The following is a 16,873-nucleotide window of genomic DNA, read 5'->3' as shown; positions in this document are numbered from 1 at the left end:
CCCCTCACCCACCTGTGAGTGAATCTGTGCTCAGCCCAGTTCCCCCACCACCCCCACCCGTCTGGGCTATAGCCGATCTCCAGAGTAAACAGGTGCACAGTGTTTACCGGTCCGTGGGCTGAACACCTGGTGCATGCTGCATTTTCCGTTAGTTTAGCTCCTCCCTGGCAGACAGGGCTCTCCCCAGGGCCCCTCCCACACAGCCCAGCCTGACCCCTGTGTACTCAATGGCCAGAGTCTGGCCAATCACAACAGAGAGCAAGGAAGCCATTCTCTGCAATCACACACACACACACACAAACGCACACACGTGCTTTCTCACAAATTTATAACAGAAGCTTTTTTAATAACCATTCAATGCCACAGCTTCTCTGGCTGTTGTTAAAATTATACAAGAGCAAGAAGCTGACAATCAGGACATTGCATTGAAAACTTAATGGACCTGACGGATATTTATTTCAGTTGGAGCAGAGGTGCTTTGAACTGGGGTAGGGTAAATTTTATTTATTTAAAAAAAAAAAACCTATGCAGCAGATAATTATGATGAGCAAAATATAAATAGTAGCTTACTAAGTAGTGTGCACACACATTCTCTACGATTCTACCCAAAAATACGTCCCTCCTCAGCTCTACACTGAAAAGTATCAATAATTATTCAGACCCTTAACATTAAAAGAAACTTAATCATATCTAGACCAAGAGCAACAAGACAACACTATTAAAAACATGAACACTCTTTTTAAAAAAGCACCAAAAAGTCTGTGAATAAAATCACCACAACACCCGTGGCACACCTGGTTCCAGCTGCGACAGGTAGAGGGGTGGTCCCCCCATCCTCCTTTTTAGGATTCTCACGCCCTGCAGCCAATCCGAACCCTGTGGCTCCTCTTCCTCCTTTCTGGTTCTGCGCATGACATCACATCTTGTTACAAACATTTCGGGTTCCTGCCATCAGAGCCACATCCTTACCTGTGTCTCAGAAGGAGCCACTGGACATAGAAAGCAAGGGGTCCTTCAAAGCGCTGTGATTGGTTAAATGCCGTCAATGTTTCCAGTCATTAGTTTACGTACGTTTTCAGTTATTAGTTTACGTACGGTGGCATTTATAAATAGCGAAGCTCATTGGGCATTTTCCTGAGGGAATGAAAAAACCTCAAACACTGAGAAAAAGATCCCCAAAAAAGAAAAAAACCACACATTTATCTGTGCAGCACTGTACTCTAAGCTCTCTATATCTCTCTTTCTCTCCCTTCTTCTCTCACTCCCTTCCTCCCTCCCTCTCTCTCTCTCTCTCTCTCTCTCTCTTTCTCCCCCCCTCCTCCCTGTTATTTGAATGCACTCAGCTGCCCGTACCTGTAGGCGCAGCGCTTTTGTCTGAGAATGGGGTAACGGACTGGAGAGCCTGGAGGCAGTGTTTAAGCCAGGCCCGGCCCGGCCCGGCCCCCAGTGTAATCTAACCTCCAGCTCCGTGTGGACCGATCCAGCCCAGTGTACTGCAGGCCCCTGCTGACTGCGTGTGCAGGAAGTAAAGCTTTCTGAGGGACCTGTGACCTCTTCCTGCAAACGGAAGAACACACCCCTTCTCTCTCCTCCTTCCTACCGCACCACACATCTATATTACAGCCGGCAAAACAAAATAAATTAATTCATGGAAGAACATCTGAGAAGACGGGGTGTATATATTTATATTTATGGAAAAGATTTTATATAGAAGTTCTTCGCTGTTCTTATGCTGTTCAATCAAGAGTCCCCCTGACTATGATGGCAGGTGCAGTGATGCATCCTGGGACATTGAGACCTTTTTTCCATCGTGTCCCGTGTCCCTCTCCTCATCCACTTTTCATCCACCTGTCTTTCTCAATCCATTCCTCTCTGTGTGTCCATCTGTCCATTGGTTCTTCTCCGAGCTCTCTGAAATGCCACCCACACGCCCCCTTTCTCTCTCTCTCATGACTCCGGGTGTAACCGCGAGGGTAAGGGAGAGGGGGGTGGGGGGAGAGTCAGAGAGAGCGAGGAAGGGCGTGCCTCTTCTTCAGCTGCACTTGCAGGACTTCACGCTCATATCAGACAGCTGCTCCACCTGAGGAAGCGATAGAATAACGAGAAGAACAAGAACAATCAAAGAAATCCCCTAACGGAAATGAAATATAATGAGATATATATTGAAATAAAGCCAATTATCAACACTTCAGAATACATGAAAAGATATTACAAAACATATTTCTCAGATATTGCAGTATGTATGCAACGTATGTATATTGTCTGCTCTGCATATATTAAAAAATACACTGCTGTTAAATATACACTACATGGCCAAAAGTATGTGGACATGACATCTAATATCTCATCCAAAATTACTGGCGTTAATATGGAGTTAGTCCACCCTTTGCGGCTATAACAACCTCCAATCTTCTGGGAAGGCTTTGTACTAGATGGTAGGGCATTGCTGCAGGGATTTGCTTCCTTTCAGCCAGAAAAGCCTCAGTAAGGTTGGGCACTGGGCATTTAAGCCTGGCTCGCAGTTTGTTTTCCAATTGATCACAAAGGTGTTGGATGGGGTTGAGGTCAGTACTCTGTGCAGGCCAGTCAAGTTCTTCCGCACTGATCTCAACAAATCCATTTCCATACGGACCTCACTGTGTGCCCAGGGGCATTATCATGCTGAAACAGGACAGGGTCTTCACTAAACTTTTGCCACAAACTTGGAAGCACGGATTCGTCTAGAATGGTATTGCATTAAGATTTGCCTTCAATGGAAATGAGAGGCCCAGCCTAAACCATGAAAAACAGCCCCAGACCAAGATACTTTTGGTCATATCGTGTAGGGTGTAAATGTGTCTGGACAGAGTATTTTTTCCAGAATAAAGTGAAAAATCTGAAAATGCACAGTCAAAGTTGGGCGGCGAGGGTAATGACTGAAAATCATTGCCTGGCAATATGAACACAAAGGCAAAAGTAGAGAAAGGAGGGTTTTCCAGCAACTGTAATGAACACTCTGGTGATGCTGTTAGCATTAGCCACTCACCCGGTGCTGTCTGCCCACATAGTAGATTATGGCCAGGGGCTCCATGAACTGGGGAACACAGCAGGGCTGAGCTGAAGCCCCAGGGTTATGGTGCTTGTACAGAGCCAAGATCTGGTGGGGAGAGTGAGAGAGAGAGTAGTTTTTCTTATGTTGTTGATTAACATGTTATGCAAACGATTATTCTGGCAAACCTATACCCAAGTGGTCATCCCTATCTGAATTTGAATTTAAAATAGATAGATAGCAAGAGGGAAAAAGAGAGAAAGTATGCATAAGAGAATTACCAGAAGAGAAGAAAGAGGGAAGGGAGGGATGTCACCATAAGAGCTGATTCAGCAGTCAGGAGGGAGAAAACCTGAGAGAAACAGACTCACACCGGAAAAGAGCTTCAAAAGCAAGATTACGGCCAAAGCAAACCATGATACACCTCCACAATGACACATCAGCACTGAAGACAGACAGACAGACAGACAGACAAACATACAGAGTCAGGGCACTGTTTGCTGATATATACTGGTATGATAGTTTTACACCATCCTGGGCCCTCAAACCACGCAAGGATCGAAAGAGGGGCTACCTGTCATTATCCTTTCCCATGTTGCATTGGAACGTGACTCTGCACACATTCCAATGCAGTGTGACACTGGGACCCGAGAGGTGAAAGGAAACAGGCCTATAAAAGCCGTGATGGAGGAGGGGGGAAATCCCAGCTCTATCCTCTCTATTTGAAGTACACTGGAAACCACCAAACTTCCCAGCTGTGAGTCTGAACACGGGGGCCTCCGATTACAGGCGGGAGGCTTATCAATTTAGCCTGAACGGCTCACAGAAACGTTCCGCCGCGTTCCCTCGTGTTTCCGGCTCCTGTCTCCTGACCTTTGAACCCAGCTCAACTGGGCAGCAATTGGTTTTCTTACGAGTCAATCAAGTAGTGGGACAAATTAGACAGGCGTAAAAATCTCTGCGTATCTTAGTGAACCTGAGCCAATGTTAATGTTACTTTCACCCCCGCCCTGAATTGCTTTTGGGACGTGTCTACACTTCAGCATGTTATGCAGATCACACACCCCACAAGCCCTTGCAGCTCATTTTTATAAAACTATACACTTTAAATAATATAGCTGCCAAATTTACCATGAACTGTGAAGTTAAATTAAAATTTTGTTAACTTGACAGATATGGAAATTGAGCTGTGACTGTCTCTAAATTTGTAATAAGACACATTTATTTTATATATCATTGAATGACAGTATTTCATGCAACATAAAGGTTTGTCCCAACATTTGATAAAATTGCCCTGGAAATGCCACAAAATGCCCTTAAAATATATTTTGATCCTATGTCCCTGCTCGACCACTCCGCTCTGCGGCAGCAGGGCGCCTTGTAACCCCTCCCACCCGACCAAAGGGATCACAGAGCTTCTCCACCCTAGCTCCCAAGTGGTGGAACAAACTCCCTGTCCCTCTCCGAACCTCCCCCTCACTACCCATCTTCCGCCGTGGCCTGAAGACTCATCTCTTCAGACTATACCTAGACTAACCACCACCACGCTGCATATTTCACTCTAAATCCCCCCCCCCCCTTTTTCATGACACTTGTTACATGTTGCCCCATCCCAGCACTTTTTGGTCATTTGTATTTGGCCTAATACTGTAGCTTATTCTTCTGTCTAGTTGGCTTTGCAGAGGTTAGGTCTGAATAGTGTTCACTGTGTGAACTAAACTGTGTTCTTAGCTAGAAATAGCTGTACAAAATAAGTATGGTATCTTACTGAACCTGTGTTTAGTAGTTGTCTATGACCATGAAATGCACTTTTTGTACGTCGCTTTGGATAAAAGCGTCTGCCAAATAAATGTAATGTGATGTAATTTCACAGCGGCCAAAAAAGCCCCTGAAGCATCATATAAAGCATCTTTAGACAGCATTTTGGGATTCAATCTCTCATCTTGGATTTGCTTTGATTTTGTAAGAGCATGCTTGCTATATGGGAAGCTATATGAATCTATGATTTGTATTATGGTTCTAGGTTTACACAAGTTAACTTATATTTAGTGCCTTATTAAAGTTGCATTTACACTCACCACTCCTGGTCTGGCTATGCTGCTCATGTGACTCAAGTGGTGAAGGCACTTTTGTTCCCTCTCATTGTAAGTCACCGTAGGTAAGTGAATCTGCAAAATGAATGTAATGATATATCCCTTTAAAGGCTAAAGAGTTTGGGAATGGCACAGGTACCTGGGAATACTTGTTTTCGGCATTCCAGAAGAAGGTACAGGATCCTATGCAGTAGTTAGCATAGTAACCTTTTGGCTTGTGGACCCACTTCCAGCCCAGATCTTTCCGGAAATCGATGTAGAGATTTCTCACACAGCAGTTTTCAGAATTGCTGTAGTGGGGAGAAAAGAACTTTAGCACACCTGGTCTTATAAAAAGCGCATCAGAGAAGAAGATTATATGTGAATAACTCCCACTAGACCATGGTAAAATATGTATTTTAATACTCTTTACATGCCGGTAAAATTTGAAAACGCCCCTGCACATTGCTGAGATTTTCAACAAATCAGTCTACTAAGCCAATTTCAATTGCAAGAAAGAAGAATTTTGTTCTGAATATTGGTGAAAATACAACTACAAATAAAGTTATCTCTACATAAAAAATATGAATGAAGTCTTTTAAGAGTTAAGATATCTAAATAAACAAAAATACTGACCAGGTTATGACACACCACAGAAAAAATACTCACTTGGAGCAGAACTCCTCTTCAGCTGTGGCTCGTTTTTTTCGAGAGCTGAGATTGCTGGTGCGGTCAGCAGGAAGTGACATCACCAGGATGTGGGGCTTTATCCTGCCAGCGAGGGCTTTCAAGTCTCCTCGCAGCGCCCCCATCCCTACGCAAAAGAACACGAAAATTTAAGAGCAACGTTACCCCCTGGTCCTGCTGTTCTGCGCGCAGAGGACCCAGATGTTTTTCACTTCTTGTGAGACATCTGTGGTCCTTTTCTGAGGTTTACTGACATTCGGGAGCTGAACCGTACCTGCAATTTTGAAGAGATAGTCTTCCATTGGCTTCCCACATTCACAATATAACTTCAGCGTGAACCACTGGTTCTCTTCTGCACAACAGAGACACACACACACAAATGAAAACATTTCTTCACAGTAGATTTGGTTTGCTTGCATCGTATATATACACTAATTATCAAGAGATATGAGCAACAATGATAATGATTATGATAATATTAGTGATGATGACGATGATGATGATGATGATGATGATAGTCTTGTCAATTGCTATGCACGCAGGTAAGGTGGCGCAACCAAGAATGGTTATAATTATGGCAATGCTTGTAATCAGAAAAAATGAACAGTCAAATGCATAATTTTAAGTACTTTAACCTTTTAAGGCCCAAATAAAACTCCTGAAAATTAATGACATTTTCAAAAGAGACATCCATCTACACATATATTCGGAACTAAATTCTTCTCCCACGTGACTGTATGTTTTCATTAGCAACCAGCTCTGTTGAAAATTCTCAGTGATGCAGAAATCTCTTCAAATTTAACTTGTATTTATTCAATGAAAATATTTCGAACACATTTATTTATTAACTGTAATAGTCTCAATAACGCTTGTGATTGTGGTCGTTGGGCCGGGAATGCGACTAACCAGGGTCATTCAACCAGTCCTTCAGAGTCTGCGTGACGTCAAAGGACAGCCATAAATCGTTAAGCGCCTTGGTGACTAAGCGGGAGCTCAGGTAACGAGCGCTGTCGCCAACGCCCTTGTACAGCTCCAGCCTCTGCTCCTGGTCCTGGGTCATGCTGGTGTCCTTAATGAGCAGGCGTAACTCTGCCCGGGTGACCAGCCGTTCGTTCCCTATGCTGGCCCGAATCTCGCTCACGTCGACCTGCATCTGGTCTTTGCTGTGGTTGTGAACTAGGGTGGAAGGCGAGAGCACAGGAGAGGCAGATTGAGATCAAAGAGTTTATTTCAAGTACTTTTTTCAAGTAATTTTTTTAAAAGACTTACATCCTTATATTCTTCATCCAATATTCCGACCAAAATGTGTTCTTTTGTTCACACACAACACACACACACACACACACACACACACACGAACATACGCACACACACACACACACACACACAAACACACACACGCGTGCACATACACACACACACACACACGGACGTACACACACATGCAGATGCACCCAAACACGCATGCGCTCGCATACACACAAACATGCACACGGACATGGACACAAGCACACGCATAACCACACATAAACACAGACACATGCACACAGACACACATACACACATAAACATGCACACAAATGCATGCACATGCACACGTGCATACGCAAACACACACACACACACACACACAGTTGCCATTTGAATATATCCAAACACTCTAATCATATAACCGGTTAGGTTATACAGCTGGCCATGCAATTTGCACAGCCAAGCACACAGGTGCAATTATGAAGAGCTCCTTTGTGTCAGTCCCTCACGGTAGGCACCTTAGCTGGACACCAACACAGGATCACAAATGCAGCTGCGCGCTCAAAAGATCAAACGAAAATTTAATTTTCAAAAATACACGGGAACCAAATCCCTCACAAGCAGCTTTCTTTTGTCATATGGCCCTGTGTGGCCTTGCATCCAACAACGAGCAGAGGGAGAGGGAAAGAGGGAACGAGAAAATGAGGAAAAGGAAAAAGACAGGAGAAAAGTAGTAAGAGGAGAGGCATGGGGTGCTATCCATAGCATCCCTGAAGAGAGATACGCATTGAATGAATGTAAGAGTCGGTGAGTTAAGATCTCTGTGTGGAAAAGAGAGAAAGCGAGAGAGACTTTTAAAACCACATTTTATTCATCATCAATTAAAAATAATAAGTTTAATAAAAAAACAAGACATGCGCATGAAAAAAAAACTGATCCAAGTGCCAAACCTGAATATTAAGAATAACATTCCTTCTTGTGCTGAACACACAAGCAATGTTGTAAAGCAGCACCTAGTTATAAATTCTTTATTTTTTTAAACATCATTAATTAAGTAATAGCGCGTAGATTCTAGTTTCAGCGTTGAGCTAATCAGGAAAAGAAACCACTTCACCACATCGGTTCAGAGGGTGTTGTCTGTTTTCTGGTGTTCAAAATTGCCACTTTGGCTTGCCCTACCACTAAATTCACCAGCTCTACTGTAGCAAGTCTACTTTATCATTGCCCAAAATATAGATGAGAGAGAGAGAGGAAGGGAGAGATCGAGGGAGGGAGTGAGGGAGGAAGGGGGAAAGAGAGAGAGAGTGAGAGAGAGAGAGAGAGAGAGATAGAAAGAGAGAGAGAGAGAGAGGTGACAGTACAGAAGGCCAGGCTGATGTAAAGCACATCTGTACCAGGCTGTACCATCGCAGAGCTCTTGAACCGGGGGGCCCGTGAAGGAGGAGTGCTCCTTGCTCATTGCAACACGAACACCCCCACCCCCCCCCCCACCCCCTCAGTCTCTCACTTCCACCAGAGGCACTGAGTAAGAACGAGAGGAACACATAGAGCAGAAGTGTGCGAAGGCGAGACTCTGTCCCGTCCATTTTGATTCAGTGAAGCACATCTGAACAGGCGTGGTGTAAAAAAGTATAAACTGCTGTAAAGCTCAGTAGTAAGGGCTTCATATACAGTGAGTTCCAATCCAAATTTTGGGGACCCCTGCTCTTAGTCAGGCCCAGATAACAATCATATTTCTGTACGTTAACCCCTTGAAGGTGTGAGATCACAAATATAATTATATTGTTCTTAACTTAACATTCTAATGCTGATGTAACAATCATTGAAGGAAATTAAAAGCAATGGAGTTCTAGAACAGACTTAGCATTTTGAAGAAAAAAAAACATTCTAAAAAAACCTACTCCTCAAAGGGTTAAATGTAATTTGATGTTCTCAGTGCTGGCAAATCGGAGAGGCAGGAAGGTGGGCTGCGGGTGACCTGCTTACTCAGACTCTGCTCAGGTAACTCACAGGTAAGCTTAGGACAGCTGCTGTGGCAGGCTCTATAATTACTCCCCAGTAGAAACGGGATTCCCACAGGCTTAAATAAATACCTTCCAAACCTTCTATCCAACCACCAGAGCCCACTCTGCCTCGGTACCGACTGCCTCCCCACCTTCTGTGCCTCCGCCTCCATTTTAGAACCTTTGTCCGCCCCCCTTTTTCTCTGTAGAGACACATCGGCTACAACTGAACGTGTAGATCCCAAAGACGTGAATTTTCACACACTTTCAGCAATACTGCTTACTAATAGTTTTGCACTGATACTATGTTATGTATGACCTCATCGTTGGAGTCAATTCCATATCAATTTTAGTTAAATGAGTAAATTATGTTAAATTATGTTTCTATTCAAGCATTATGGGGCTAATTTAATTGATGAATCCACTTACTTTCTTAAACATGACTGAAGTGATATGGAGTATGCTGTATATTTCACACAAAAAAAATATTTATCACGGTTTCTATTGTTCACAAGCTTTGGGTGTGAACATAAGCTTGATGAAATCATGCCACAGGGCCCTTGGTAGCGGATGATGCGAGAGCTTGATGATTGTAAGAGCTTGTGCTAGTTCTGCCAGCCTTTATTGCCTCCTATAACAGTGCTCCCAATGCACTGGGGGTTGGGCGAGCTGAAGCCATTTGCAATGGACACAAGTCTGCCTTGGACACAAGTCAAAACACAGTTTAGCCCGCTAAAATTGTGAGCGATTGTTTATACAATTACGCATTCCACTAGAGATTTCTCTCCGTTGCCCCATTTAGAGAACCCAAAGCATCTGGTTTATGGCGGTGTCTGGTGACGGCTGAACATTTTTCATTAGCTAATCATAAACTTTGGTATCTATTTTATTTGCAGATGCATAGCGATAATTTAGAAAATCTTTGAAGCAATCGAAGTGAGACGGACCCTTCATGCCCAAGAATTTAAATCACATGAGGCATTAACCAGGAAGCCAGTGTATCTCAGAGCACAGCGATCAAAAATAATGTGCAAATAAGTATTTAAAAATACAATTCACTCATACATTCACACACACTCATTCGCTCACACTCACACGCGCGCACACATTCACTTACACACGCAAACACACACACAAACACACTAGAACAACAACAGCACAAAGCAAATAAAAAAATGACTGCTTTGCTAAGCCTCAGTTACTTCAGTTCACCACAGGAGAGAAGTGTAATTACAGTCCTGTACTTATCAATTTCAGTGCTCTGTGCCAAGAGACTTCCCTTTCTGCTGGGTAACACAACAACATCAATATTATCTCTCCATCCCTCTCCCGCTCCCCCTCTCTTTCTCTAACACAGTTCTGGGATTGAATTGAAATTATGAGTTGAGGTGACCCTGTAACACAGGGACACAGAGAGGTGTCTCTCTAACACAGGGACTCAAAGAGGTGTCTCTCTAACACAGGGACACAGAGAAGCGACCTTCTAACACAGGGACACAGAGAGGTGTCTCTCTAACACAGGGACTCAAAGAGGTGTCTCTCTAACACAGGGACACAGAGAGGTGTCTCTCTAACACAGGGACACAGAGGCGTGTCTCTAACACAGGGACTCAAAGAGGTGTCTCTCTAACACAGGGACACAGAGAGGTGTCTCTCTAACACAGGGACACAGAGAGGTGTCTCTCTAACACAGGGACACAGAGAGGTGCCTCTCTAACACAGGGACACAGAGGCGTGTCTCTAACACAGGGACTCAAAGAGGTGTCTCTCTAACACAGGGACACAGAGAGGTGTCTCTCTAACACAGGGACACAGAGAGGTGTCTCTCTAACACAGGGACACAGAGAGGTGTCTCTCTAACACAGGGACTCAAAGAGGTGTCTCTCTAACACAGGGACTCAAAGAGGTGTCTCTCTAACACAGGGACACAGAGAGGCGACCTTCTAACACAGGGACACAGAGAGGTGTCTCTCTAACACAGGGACTCAAAGAGGTGTCTCTCTAACACAGGGACACAGAGAGGTGTCTCTCTAACACAGGGACACAGAGAGGTGTCTCTCTAACACAGGGACACAGAGAGGTGTCTCTCTAACACAGGGACACAGAGAGGTGTCTCTCTAACACAGGGACACAGAGAGGTGTCCCTCTAACACAGGGACACAGAGGCGTGTCTCTAACACAGGGACACAGAGAGGTGTCTCTCTAACACAGGGACACAGAGGTGTCTCTCTAACACAGGGACACAGAGAGGTGTCTCTCTAACACAGGGACACAGAGGCGTGTCTCTAACACAGGGACACAGAGAGGTGACTCATTCATGAAGCTCTTCATATAGCCCTTCTCTCATCCCTCCCTTTCTCCTATTTCTTTGACCTTTCAATCACATCTCAACAGGTGTGTTACTGCAAGCATTTAACTGATGTTCACACCCTGAACAAAACAAACTTTAACATGGCCAATCAAAGAGCAAGAAACTCTGAGAAAACAGCAATAAAAATGCCATGGATGCCAGCAGGATAATGCTTCACTGACTAACAGATGCCAAGCCAAGGAAAGCCTACTTATTATCACTGCGTGTGTTTGTGTATATGTGTGTACAGTACTCACTCATACATGTCTGTGTGTACCATACTCAATCATGCATATTTGTGTGTACAGTACTTACTCATACATATCTGTGAGTACAGAACTCACTCATACATATCTGTGTGTACCATACTCACTATTCATGTGGAACTTGTGGACCTCCTTTGCAAAATACTCCTCATCTTCCTGGTCCGGTGAGGTGGGCGGAGTCGTGGGGTGGAGGATGTGCTCTTGGGTCATTTCCACCGTGCTGTTGTAGACGGACAACAGGTCAGGCGGGATCTCCACCCCCTCCCCGCTCTGCTCTGGCTCCGGCTGTTTGGGAAGGTGGAGCTTGCTGAGGATCTGGGCACGTATGGCCTCGATCCGCTTCTTCTTCACCAGCTCCAGGTCCAGTGTTTTACAGGTGGACAGGCCCCCGACCCGCCACGCCGTGCCCAGTACCCACAGCGCCACCAGCGCCAAGCACTGTGCCCTCATAGCGCTGCTACTGGCCCTGACTGGTACTGTGTATCTTATCACCTTAACCAGAGCAAACAGTCACTCCCTCGCCGTAACGACTCTGCAATGACTCGCTCTCACTGTATGGATCTCCAGGGGAGGCAGGCTCACCTTCTCACTGTGGTAGATTGATGGGAAAGCACACAGCCTCTTATCTACTGGATCTCAGCGGAACCAGATGATCTCTCACTTTATTCGCTCTCCAGCTGCTCGCTGCCGGGGTGTAACTGACGCAAAGACTGGGCTGACCAATAAGAGAGTTTATCACTGGGCTACTACCAAAAGGCTTTCAACATACTGTGCTTCAACACATGAACACAAATACACACACAGAAGGGCTCTCTGTTTCCCATGAGAATGAGTGAGAGCTGTCTCAACACCGTCTCACTCCCTGCCAATCCACGATCTTCGTGTGCTGTCCGAAAACACACTGAGCACCTGTCCAACACATCTACCACACTGGACAACAAAAACGGTCTCGATCTCTCTCGCGCCCCCTCTCTTTTCTCTCTCCCTCTCTCTAGCCACTTCAGCCCTCAAAGGAAAACGTGCTGAGGAAGGGCAGGAGTTCAATAAAGTAAAATAAGAAGAAAAAAGAGAAGGACCAAACACAACTTCCTGCTAACGGTGTTGGTCAGGGCTTCCCCTTTGCTGTTGTTTCAGTTTGGCCCTGTAGTGGAAGCGCCCACTGCTCCACCTGTGCTTCCTGCCTCGTTTCCCCACTGCGCTAAACGAGGGACTCCAGCTAAAAGCACTGAAGAGTTAGAGCGCTTCTGTCTTCTCTTCCTCGCTGCTCTGCGTCTTCCTAAATCTGGTTTGTAGGAGAGAGAGAGAGAGAGAGAGAGGGAGAGAGGGAGAAAGAAGAGATTGAGAGAGAGAAGAGATCGAGAGAGAGAGAGAGGGAGAAAGAAGAGATTGAGAGAGAGAGAGAGAGAGAGAGAGAGAGAGAGAGAGACCTTTAATCAGATGACCTCCTGGTTTCCTGTGCCCCTCAGATAATTTCCCTCCTCAGTATAACTCAGACAGCGGTCACATGGTGGAGCTCCTGGTGGCGACTCTCACACACAGCGCGATCACACTGGCTCACAAACTTCCATCAGATCTCCCCTCAACAGGAAAATAAGAGCGTAACTGTCAATTAATAAATAGAACACTTCTATGGATGCATATGTGCCAAGGATGTACTAAACAAACAAAGCCTGATGTAAGACGATGGTACATGTTTAGAATTATGAAGAGTTGAAAAATGAAAGTTGAGAAAACAGTTTCCTTGACACACAGGCCTCCATCTTCTGTCATGTCAAAACACTTGTTGTTCTTGACCCAGCAACAGGACCGCAAAACACACAGCAAGTTTGCCATGTTCCTTTGGCCTCTCTCTCTCTCACTCTCTCACACACACACACACACACACACACACACACACTCTCTCACACACACACACACACAAACACACAAACATTTGAGCAAAAGCTCACGGTACCAACCTCCTGACGGGAACTGACAGAGAGCATGTCCAAGCAGCGCGTGTGTAAAATGCCACTTACCCCAGTAACTGTCCACTTCTTCAAATAAGTGGATTGGACGGAAGAAAAGAAAGAAACCCAGTACTGGCAGTCCTGAGAAGGAGAGAAGGAGCAAGTGACTGGTCTGGAACAGCAGCCGGTTTCAGTAGCAGTGCTTACTGATGTTCTTGGCTTCTGCGGTGTTCCGATGATCGGATTGCAGCCTCTCTCTCTCTACCCCCCCTCTCTTTCTCTCTCTCTCTCTCTCTCTCGCTCTCCCCGCCTGCTTTTAAGCTGCTAAAACTGGTGGCTTCTTTTCTGAGGGGCACGTCACACCCCGCTCTCCTCCTCTCTCTCACTCCCGCCCGGTCGTAACACGCTTTCCCCGTCGTCGTCCCTCCACCGGAGCGAATGTCTGAGCTTCGTCGGCTCCGCTCTTCCTGCCTGTCGCTCGGCCTGTCAGAGCATGAGGGTGACAGAATGATTTGCGCAAGAGAGAGAGAGAGAGAGAGAGAGAGAGAGAGAGAGAGCGCTAAGGGTTCTGCTAACGGAACTTCTCTCACTCGCCCCCTTTTTTTAGTTTCTGTTCACTAATGCAGCGAGAAGCTCTCCGCCCAGGAAATGGGGGGTAAGAGCAAAAGCGCACATCTGCCATTTAAAAATCAGACTTCTGCTACTGCTCTCTCTCTCTCTGTCTCTTTCAATTCTTACATTAACGGCATGGCATGGGTATACTGACATGAAAGCAAACAGATGACATACAAGCAATAAGACATTGAACTACAGTAAACACTCACAGTAAAGAAGGAAAAACTAATTCTACATCTAAAAGAGGAACACATGAAATTGGCCATCTCTCTTTCCACTAGTAAAATAAGACTGTGTGCAGGACATACTGGCAGGGCCCTGTGTTGGCTGGCTTGTAAACAGACAGTACAATGCAACATCTTGGCTACAGGCAACCATGGTTACCTGTTTGCCAGGTGTGGTGTCCACCTGCCAGACACACCAATCCTCACCGGATAGACAGCAAAAACACACATACACACACACACACACATACACAGACAGTAAGGAAACAGAGTTTACCAAATGAGCAGAAACACAAAAAAGCATGTTTCTCAGTTCTCATGGCCGTATTATGCCCCCTGGTGGTAACAGAAAAGAATTCCTCTGTTAAGAACATTTTTTGACTCTACCTCAGGGGCCTGTTTCATGAACCAGGATTACTGAGCTAGCCGAGTTAAACCCGGAACAGCTCTTTTCACTTCCGTCCATGTTCCAGATTTGGGAGGGTCCTGGGCTTTACTCAGTGCAGTGCGTTACGCTCTCCCAGTGAAACTCCTCGCAGTCAGGTGAAAGGAGCGGCTGGCGACTCCACGCATATCGGCGGAGGCATGTGGTAGTCTGCACCCTACACCCAGACCAACAGAGGATAGCCCATCGACCAGGACCGTGATTCACACAGGGAATTGGTATAACGACTAAATTGGGGAGAAAAATGGGATAAAAATGGCAACAAAAAAAAAAAAATACCAGCAGACTGCAGCTCTCCAGGACCCGGGTTGGCTACTGCAACTAAACTACAGGAATTGTTCATTTCTATCGAGCATCATGTAAAGATATTTTAATGGGTGAATCGCAGGTTTCCTCCGAGCTGTCTACATTACATCACATTAGGCAGATACTTTCATCCAAAGTGATGTACAATAAGTGCATACTGAAGGTCATCGGAACAACTACAGAACACAGGTCCGATAAGGTACAATTTTGATAAAATAGCAGCCATCCATAGCCATGAACATCAAGTCTAGCTCACACAGTAAAGCATAGGCTTAGTCAGTATAATTATGGCAAATCATAAACTAAAAGAGATGCATGATTACGGGAGATACGCAGAAGACCTACAACATCAAGATGAAATCACAAATGCAACCTGAAAATGCTAGAAGACCAAGATACATAATGCAAGTGTTATGTGAAAGTGCTACTTCATTAGGATAGCCCTGCAGAGGAGTGTAGTGCTAAAGTTAGTCAAAGTAGAGTCTGAAGAGATGTGTCTTCAGACGACGGCGGAAGATGGACAGAAACGGAGCAGTCCCTAGAGGAATGGGGAGTTTGTTCCACTGCTGGGGAGCTGGGGTTGGTGACAAGCAAGAGCCATCCACTCTCTACATTGTCTATGAGAGATCCTGAGCAGATTTCTTTTTTGTCTGTTACATTGTCTGTTACATCGTGATGGGGTGCAGGGACCAAGGGAATCCACCTCTTTTAACTACATGAAATGAATAAATAAATACTAGCAGTTTTCTGTGCAAATAGAGAGCACTTATTAATATCAGTGCACAGCTGACCTTCAACTAGTTTCACCAATGTCCCCAGAATGAAGCCTACCTCATCTTTGATAATCAATTCACTACTCTCTTTAATAATATAAAAACTGGAATGAAATCCCCCTTTGCCTCTTTTGCTGAAGCTGATGACATTAAGTATCCTAAGCCTTTCCTCCAGAGAAGCTAGTCTGCGCAAGATGTCTTTGTGACAAAGATGCACAAAGAAATAAACAATGACTATTTAAAGAGTTAATAAAGTGCTATCATAAATAGCTTACTTTTCTTTTTAAAACAGTCATCATATGTGACTTGTTTTACAAGTCTGCAGTTACACCATGTTAACGCCAAACTTCTTAATCCAGAAGATATGGGGTGGAATGGAAGAGAACTCCCCTGGATTTCCGCCCTCCGAGAAAAGGCTCGCGCACCCCAGGCTAGGATGTGGTCAATGGTCATTTCAGTGTGCAGGACGTCACATTTCCCGCTAGAGGGAGAGCTGGACCACCTTACAGGAACGCAACTTAGCACAGACGCGCATATATCAGTTAGCGTGCAAACCGTATTTTTTACAATCTCTGGTACAAACACAGCCTATGGTAATAGTTCACTGTACAATTAGTTATAGAAATTATAAAATATTAATTCATCGGTTTTTCTCCCACATTAAGGAGACCATGACAAAACTTTTAATTTTTTTATTTGTCACCCTAAAATTTTATATTAAAAAATTAGGCTACAATATAATCATATAGAAATTAAGTTAAATAGTTTTCCGACTGCCGCTCTAAAAGAAACCGGGCACATGGCGATGTTTGAAAATACAGTATTGAAAAACAACAATCACAAAACGTGCGGCACAGATCTGTACTTCACCAAGCGTCCATGACGACGATTGGGTTGAGAATGA

At 44.8% G+C, this 16,873-nt stretch overlaps 1 protein-coding gene across 1 annotated transcript; it reads right to left on the bottom strand.

Annotated features, from left to right (window-relative positions):
- Nucleotides 1–321: 321 nt before the first annotated feature.
- Nucleotides 322–14,176, bottom strand: LOC118209403 (transforming growth factor beta-1 proprotein-like). The gene is made up of 8 exons (XM_035384673.1): nucleotides 13,676–14,176; nucleotides 11,765–12,939; nucleotides 6,694–6,963; nucleotides 6,062–6,139; nucleotides 5,770–5,914; nucleotides 5,261–5,411; nucleotides 3,026–3,136; nucleotides 322–2,080 (listed from the first exon to the last, which is right to left on the bottom strand). The coding sequence occupies exons 2-8, from the start codon at nucleotides 12,105–12,107 to the stop codon at nucleotides 2,033–2,035; spliced, it is 1,146 nt and encodes a 381-aa protein (XP_035240564.1). The 5' UTR covers nucleotides 12,108–12,939; nucleotides 13,676–14,176; the 3' UTR covers nucleotides 322–2,032.
- Between the last annotated feature and the right edge of the window lie 2,697 nt (nucleotides 14,177–16,873).

Source organism: Anguilla anguilla, chromosome 12, assembly GCF_013347855.1.
Source record: "Anguilla anguilla isolate fAngAng1 chromosome 12, fAngAng1.pri, whole genome shotgun sequence".
Lineage (NCBI taxonomy): Eukaryota > Metazoa > Chordata > Actinopteri > Anguilliformes > Anguillidae > Anguilla > Anguilla anguilla.
This window is presented reverse-complemented; position numbering and strand designations above follow the sequence as displayed.